This window comes from Apis dorsata, unplaced genomic scaffold (assembly GCF_000469605.1).
Source record: "Apis dorsata unplaced genomic scaffold, Apis dorsata 1.3 scaffold_997, whole genome shotgun sequence".
Taxonomy (NCBI): domain Eukaryota; kingdom Metazoa; phylum Arthropoda; class Insecta; order Hymenoptera; family Apidae; genus Apis; species Apis dorsata.
In genome coordinates, this window is record NW_006264098.1 from 117,051 (window position 1) to 125,203 (window position 8,153).

The 8,153-nt window shown below is 19.2% G+C and overlaps 2 protein-coding genes across 2 annotated transcripts in view; both read left to right on the forward strand.

Moving 5' to 3' along the window:
• Positions 1-964, forward strand: part of LOC102678319 (larval cuticle protein A2B-like) — a 2,549-nt gene extending 1,585 nt beyond the window's left edge. Inside the window, exon 2 of the mRNA XM_006624206.1 lies at positions 175-964. Within this exon, the coding sequence (XP_006624269.1) occupies positions 175-540 (366 nt within the window). The 3' untranslated portion in view covers positions 541-964. The remainder of the gene's footprint in view (positions 1-174) is intronic.
• A 5,618-nt stretch (positions 965-6,582) lies between these two features.
• LOC102678949 overlaps positions 6,583-8,153 on the forward strand; it is a 2,386-nt gene continuing 815 nt past the window's right edge. The window contains exons 1-2 of the mRNA XM_031514446.1: positions 6,583-7,089; positions 7,798-8,150. Coding sequence (XP_031370306.1) covers positions 7,078-7,089; positions 7,798-8,150 — 365 coding nt within the window. The 5' untranslated portion in view covers positions 6,583-7,077. The remainder of the gene's footprint in view (positions 7,090-7,797; positions 8,151-8,153) is intronic.

Consider the following 8,153-nt stretch of genomic DNA (forward strand, 5'->3'; position numbering starts at 1 on the left):
AAAAAATATTTTGTAAATTAGATATATAATTTATAAAAAAATATTTTTATTAAAAATATTATATAAAAGATATTAATTACAAAATAGAATATTAAAGTTCCAAATGTCAAATATCAAATACATAATTGTCATTTTTAAATTTTATATTTTTAATATTTCTCTATTATTTTTTAGCAAATTATTTTTGTGTTGGCGATTGGTATGATTGCAACATGCAAAGGATCTGCAGTTTCTTTACCAGCAGTACCAGTGGCCAAATTCGCATCCGTGAATTCAGAATTTAATTATGATCCTCATCCGCAGTATACTTATTCTTACGATGTTCAAGATAATTTAACAGGCGATTCCAAATCCCAGCAAGAAACCAGAAATGGCGATATAGTGAGCGGTAGTTATAGTTTCATTGAAGCTGATGGCACTAGAAGGATTGTCGAGTATACGGCGGATCCTGTGAATGGATTCAATGCAGTTGTCCACAGAGAACCTTTGGCTATTATTAAACCTGCCGTAAAGATTGCTCCAGTGGCTTTTCATCCTTAGAGATTTTTAGCAATTATTATTGATTGTTTATTACTTTACAATTTATAATTGTTCGCTATTTCAAACAAAAGAAAAATTATTTTAACGATATAAGAAATTTGTTAATTTCATAAAACAGAGTTTTAGCTTTCATTGATTTTTGCATTTTATTTGCTTTATTTATATTGTAGCATAAAATATTTGATTGTATTTGTAATAATGTTTTATAACAATTTTTAATGTTTTATAAAAAATTTTTAAATTATTTTTGAAGTCATTTAAGTTATGCATTGCTCAATGTTTAATAGAATTATATTGATATCATTTGCTTATAAAAAAAAAATTTATCTTTTTACACTATTTGCTATGTAACTAGTCATATCACACTGTATATACTGCAATTATTTTGTAATGATGCGTTTATAATAAAAAGTCTTTTATAAGATATTTGTAATTATTACTATTCTCCTCATTTTAGTTATATTTGTATATTTTTTAGACTTTTTTATATGTATTTGTAGACTTTATTTAATAACGTAAAGAAATATTTTTAAATATTATAACATAGATATATTTTAATATATTAATAATCATTGTCAAAAAATTAAAAGATGATCAAATTTCGATTTAAAAATTGTCGAAATATTTGACTACTGTTGTTTTGTTGAGAGTTTTGTTGAGAAAGAAATTATATAATACATACTGCACATGGATTTATTTTAAAGCATAAAACTCCTATTTTACTTTTTACTTTTTCATTTTTACAAAATCACTTTTTGTTGTAAAACAGAATGAAAATTGAAGTTTTTTCTTTTCTTTTAAAATTTTACAAATTCAAACATTTTTAGATTTTAAAGAATTTTTTCAAGATTTATTTTAAGATTATTATTTTAAGAACAAATCTTTTTTTTATAATGAGTTGAGAGAAAAATTGATCTACAATTCTTTTTCGTTGTCTATTATATTTTATATTATATGTACAGTAAATATGCGATGATAATATTCAATAACACTTCGTCTATGGCATATAATATAGCATATTATAATATGAAAATCATTGACTATTATTGCTACGCATTTTTAGAAAGCTATTTCGTTTTTATATTGAAAATAAAAGTAATGTTGTAACGTTCCTTATTTCTTCTAAAAAGATTGCTCTATCACATTTTCAATTAATTTTGATCATGATGTTGATAAATTAATAATTATTTCTATCATTTTGTTGGAGAATTTTACTGGAGATTCATAGAATCATTTTGTATCAAAAAAAAAAAAACTGAATAATTATTATTATAAAAATATTTATGGAACACTTTCAAATTTCAATTTTTTTATTTTAATTTTTTTAAAAATTATGGATTCTGGTAAAAAGGAAATTTGTAGATTTATATTCAATACATTAAAATTTATAAAAAGAAATATTAAAGATTACAAAATCAGATACGTGTTGATCAATATTATTTTCTTAATTACTATATTTAATATAACTATGTTATTTTATATTAATATAACTATGTTATGTTATATTATGTTATTATGTTATATTACTGTAATTAAAAATGATTATATCTCAGAATGTGATATAATTTTATATTTATTATAAATAAATAAAAAAAATTTAAAATCTTCATTAAAAGTTGAAACGAGAAACGAAAAAAATGATTTGTTTTAATTTCTTCTTAATAATAAATAATTGATAAATAATTATTATATATGATATAATATACGATATTATATATTTGAAATTTTTATTACTATAATATTTTTTACTTATTATTGAAAAATATTAAACATTGATTATGAATATATAATTCGATAAAAATTCTATTCTTTCAGATCATTAAAAATCAATATAAAAAAATTATATATAATCATTTAAATTTATTATTTAAAATTTTATATATTTTGTNATATTAATTCAATACAATGTTTATTTATTACATTTGATATCATTGAAAAAGTTTTTTAATTTTTATAAAATTTGTTATAAAATTATATTAAATTAAAATTAAATTTAATTTTTATATATTTTTTTGAATTGTAATGAATGATAAATATTTATTTATTTGTAATATTTAATTTATTTATTTTAAAATACAATAAAATAATTCACATAATATTTTTATAACGAATTTTTAAAAATTTTATAAAGTATGTTAAAAATATAAAATTATTTTTTCATTTTGTAAATTATATATACATAAAAATAAAGTATCAGAATAGTATATATAGATCAAAGCCTTACTATCTTGTATTTCAATCTCTTATTCGTATTCTTTTCTCTCTATATAGCAAAAAATACATATTGAAAATGTATATTTCAAATGTGTAATTGAAATTTACTATATATATATATGTATTATATAGGTGTAGTATATAATAAACTCAAATCTAACAATAAAATATAAATTGATTATAGAAAAAAATAGTCATTACCATAATTCTTTTACAATCTATCATGAAAGAAAAATGATGATTATAGATTATTCATTACTTTGCATAAATAATTTTTTTTACACAAATTTAAATAAAACTTTTTCAAAAATTAAAAATTTATTGTTTATTATTATTCATTACTAATTATTTTGAAATATTATATATATTGCATATTAAAAATAGATACACGAATAATATAAGATATTTTTATATATATTTTATATATTAATATATATAACATACATATATAGATATATTTATGTATGTAACATGTATTACACAATATTATATAATAACATACATTATATACAATATTATGCATTATTTCTAATGTTTATTTTTTTAATTTAATTTTCAATTTTAAAAAAATTATTGCGTGTGTTCTTTTTTAATGCAAAAATTTTTACATATTATGATAATAATTAATAAAATTAATAATTAATGAATTATGATAAAGATAATCTTGTTAATCGGATAAAACTATTGAATAAGAAAAAAAAATACAATAAGTATACATAGAATTCACTATCTTTCGTAATTTCATCGAATAACCTCGAACTTTCTTCAACGTATCAATATATAAATGATACTCACGTTCACACTTCATTTTCACTTAAAATGTAGCAATCATCAAATTTTAAAGATTTAATATTTAAAAAAAATTAGTATAATATATTATTATGCATTACTAACAATTAATTACAATATTGATAATATATTTTAATTTTATTATTCAATTTTGTATTATTTTTATTTATAAATGATTTTATTAGTAATTTAAAAGATTTAAGTTTTATAAATCGTTAATAATTAAAATATATGAAGAATTTTTAATGCGTTCATGGAAGTTGTTTTTTGGAAGTTGTTTAAAAGGCAAAACAAATACAAAAATACAAAAATTGATATACAAAAATATTAATTAAGACTTAATTATTAAATATTAATTAAACTTTACATTAAACAAAGTAAGATAAAGTGAAATTGTTATTATCTTTATGTTCTAATTTCATTTTATTCCCTCTAACTTATGTAACTTAATAAATAGATTATATAAGAGATTATATAATAGATTATAATAAGAGATTATAACTTAATAAATAAGCCTTAACCGATTTTTGTATACTAATTTTTATTTTTTTGGCTTCTAAAATTGTACCTGTTTAATATGTTATAATAAAAAATTTTTTAAATATTAATACTCTATTTATATATGAATGTTTTTAAAATATTTAATATTAATTTTATAAAATATAATTTTGTTTATTATTTGAAAAATTATGTTTTAAACCGTTTTATTATTATATCAGAAATTTATTTATTACGTAAAAGATTAAATTAACTTTTCTATGTTAAAAATTATTGAACTTTTAAAAACTATATGAATAAATATGAAAATATAAAACAAAGAAAGATCATATGCGCATCACTAATCTGCATTTTTTAAATATACAAACATGCGCGCGCGCGCGCATATACACTCACACACACACACACACAGATGTTACATTACATGGAAGAATATAAGACAGGCTCTTAAATGTTAGTTCTATGTACATATTCAAATGCAAGAATTTCAAATATATTTTAATAAACAAATGAAAATAATCAAATAAAAATCTTTTTTTTTATATAATTGTATTATTTTAAAAAAAAGTTAAAGAGATCTAATTAAATTGAAAATAATTAATTTAAATATAAATATATCATATTAAATATAGAGATATAAAAATAAAATTATCATTATTTTTATGTATGATATATTAATTAATATAAATATAAAATTAATATAAATATATTTTTTGTTAATAATTATATAATGTTATAATGTTTTCTTATTTTTTTAATTTTTTTTTAATACCATTCAGAATTCATTTTGTATAGATTATTAAAGAAATATTTTTATAAAAAAAAATTTATTTACTAATTAAAATTTGGATTCATTTAAGTACATAAATATTATATATTTTTTTATTATCTTATTTTATAAAAATAAAAAAGTTTAGTGAAAAAATAGTTTAATATTAAAAGTAAATATATACTAAAAATATTAAATATCATATATTTCTTTGTTATATGAATTTTTATTATTTTAATTTTTATTATTATTTATTTAAAGTAATAAATAAAAATATGATATTTTTAAAAAATAATTATTTAATTCGGGAAAAAACAAAATTTTAAAAATTTCTGAAAGATGCAAAAGCATTTATAATGTTAATATATATATATATATTTATGATACTATTGAACATAAAAATGATTCTATTTCCATCACAATTTACTTTGTCTCTGTTTCACTTCATTTAATACAAACTTGAATTGTTTATTATTTAATAGATAATTATTTAATATTATTTAATAGATATTTAATAGATAAGCGTCTATCTATATTATACCAATTTTTGTGTTTGTTTCAATCTATAATTATTCTTTCAAAGAATATATTTACGAATATTTATGAATATATTAACATTTTGTAAATATGTACATATCTTGTATAATTTCTATATCAGTATATACATATATTAAATAAAATATTCAGTATATTTTATCTTAATATATATTTTATTTCAATATCAATATATAAAAAAACTATGTAAATAAATATGTTTGAATTATTAGTAATTTTATTTTATTTTAACTTTTAATTTTTCTTTTTCTTCTAATTTTCTATATTAATTATTTGATAATTTTGAGATATTATAATAGATTTTGAAATTTATTAACCGAAATTTTATTACATTATTAAAATACAATTTTAAAAGATGATAATTGTATTGCATATATTTTTGCTTATAAAATACCATATTAAATTGTTTTATAGGTAATTGTTAAAATTTCACTAATAAGTAATATAATTTAACCAAAAAATTCTATAAAATTTTAGAAAAAGATGTTAAACTTTTCTGAAAATTATTAGTGATCAGTATTATATAAAAAATAAATTGTAATTGTATTATTTAAATTCTATATTTTATAAATAATTAATAGTTTACTATTATTATTAAAAAATAAAATATTTATTGAATAAACAGAAATATATTTTTTTATAATTTTTTTATAAAATGCAAATGCTCTAATGCACAAAATATAAAATCAATTGACTTATTTTTAAAATAGAGGATTAAAAAACTATTAAATAATTAAAAATAATAATTTAATTTAACTGATTTTTTATGAAAATTTAAATAACACAGAAAAAATTATGTTATGTTTGCATGAGAATAAAAATGAAAAATTTTTGAAAAAATAATTAATCAAATATATTGTAATATTAATTTAATTAATATTTACATATAATATTTAATTAATATATACATATATATATTAAAATTAGCATTATATTATATTATATTATATATATATATATAAATTATATATATAAATATATAAATATATAAATTAATATATATATTATATATATTAATTTAAAAATAAATTACTTGATATTCTTCTCATATAATCATAATAATAATAATTTTGTTTACCAATCTATTATTAATGAATCTATCTGATAATTGTGAATTATTCTAATCTATAATCGTATTATAAAAATTTTTCAAACATTTATTCAAATAGAGTATCTTCGTATTAAGAAATCCTTTTGGCCTGCTATCCTTAGTTCAATATGTCGCAGCCGCGACATAAATGCTAATCGATAACAATCGCGCAATATTGTAAACTTTTGGAAGTACGTATCTTTCATCACAAGGGAGGGTTAGAGTAGAGTTCACAGTTTGCGTTCGCGGTTTCGTAGTATGACCTCGAGACTTTGTATCTTCGACATATTGGCATACAAGTCGCGTGTATTCACTACGACAATATGAAGAAGTATAAACGTGCATACTCATCGGTTTGTGATTGTATGTACTTACATATCGTAACATTTATGAGGAGGTCATCGAATGGCAAAAGAAAGAGAGTAATAGGTAGGCTAAATAAAAGAAGGAGAGATTAAGTGGGGACACTGTGTGTAAGACAGTGTTTCAATGTTGGGTGCAAGGAATAGCTCGATTATTGTTAGCGGATGACACGAAAACAGCGACAGTCATCAGGCATATAAAAGTACGACGAATTTTACCCTAAGGCATCAGTCTTTTGGCGATCTTCTTGCAAACAAACATGGCTGGAAAGGTAAGAAGTTCTTTAGAAATCGCTAGAAATCGATAAATATCGACCTAACATAAAGATCATTTTAATTAGTTTTATCAGTTAAGTATTATATTTGTTTATATTTAAAATATATTCTATTTTTTCTTTCTTTTTGCTGAAATATCTATTATTAATTTTCATTATTTTTATTATTATTCTTTGATTGTTTTCATTGTTGATTATAATTATAATTATCAACAACAATTATAATTATCAAAATCGAAAATTTCAAATATATTTTGTTGAAATATTTAAAAGTTTCATAAATATTGTAATTTCATCAAATTATATATTATTATCTAATATATATCTATTAGATTATTAAATATTAATTAGTTTATCGATTAACGATAAATTGTGTATCAAGTTAGTATAAAGCATTAAATATTAATGTTGTCATTAAATATTAATTATTTTGACTTCTGATGAAATTACATAACAGTAACGTAAATTTGTTTCTTTTATTATAAAAAATTTTGATTATTATCGATATTGTATATAGATACAGACAGATATATACATACAGATTCAAAAAAAGGACAAAAAAAAAATGAAAAAAATTTTAGAATAATTAAAATTGATTTTGAATATAAAAGAAATATATATATATCATTTCAAAAATTTTATAGAATTTCGTTCTTTTTTGAATTAAATAATTATTTTCTGAAAAAAATTTTTTTTTATATTCAGTTCATCATACTCTTAAGCGTGACAGTCTTTTCAAAGGGGGCGGTGGTACCGGCAATACCGGCAGTGTCAACACCTATAGTGGCAGCAAAACTCGAGGAATTAGATGCACCCCAATATAGTTTCGCGTATGACGTTCAAGATGCTGTAACCGGGGATTCTAAAGCCCAATATGAAACTAAAAATGGTGACTTGGTACAGGGTAGTTATAGTTTGATTGAGGCAGACGGTACTCGACGCATAGTCGAGTATACAGCAGATCCGATAAATGGCTTTAACGCAGTGGTAAGCCGGGAACCAGCAACCTCTATAGCAGCCATTGCAGCTCCATTGATACCATACGCACCAGCTATTGCGTC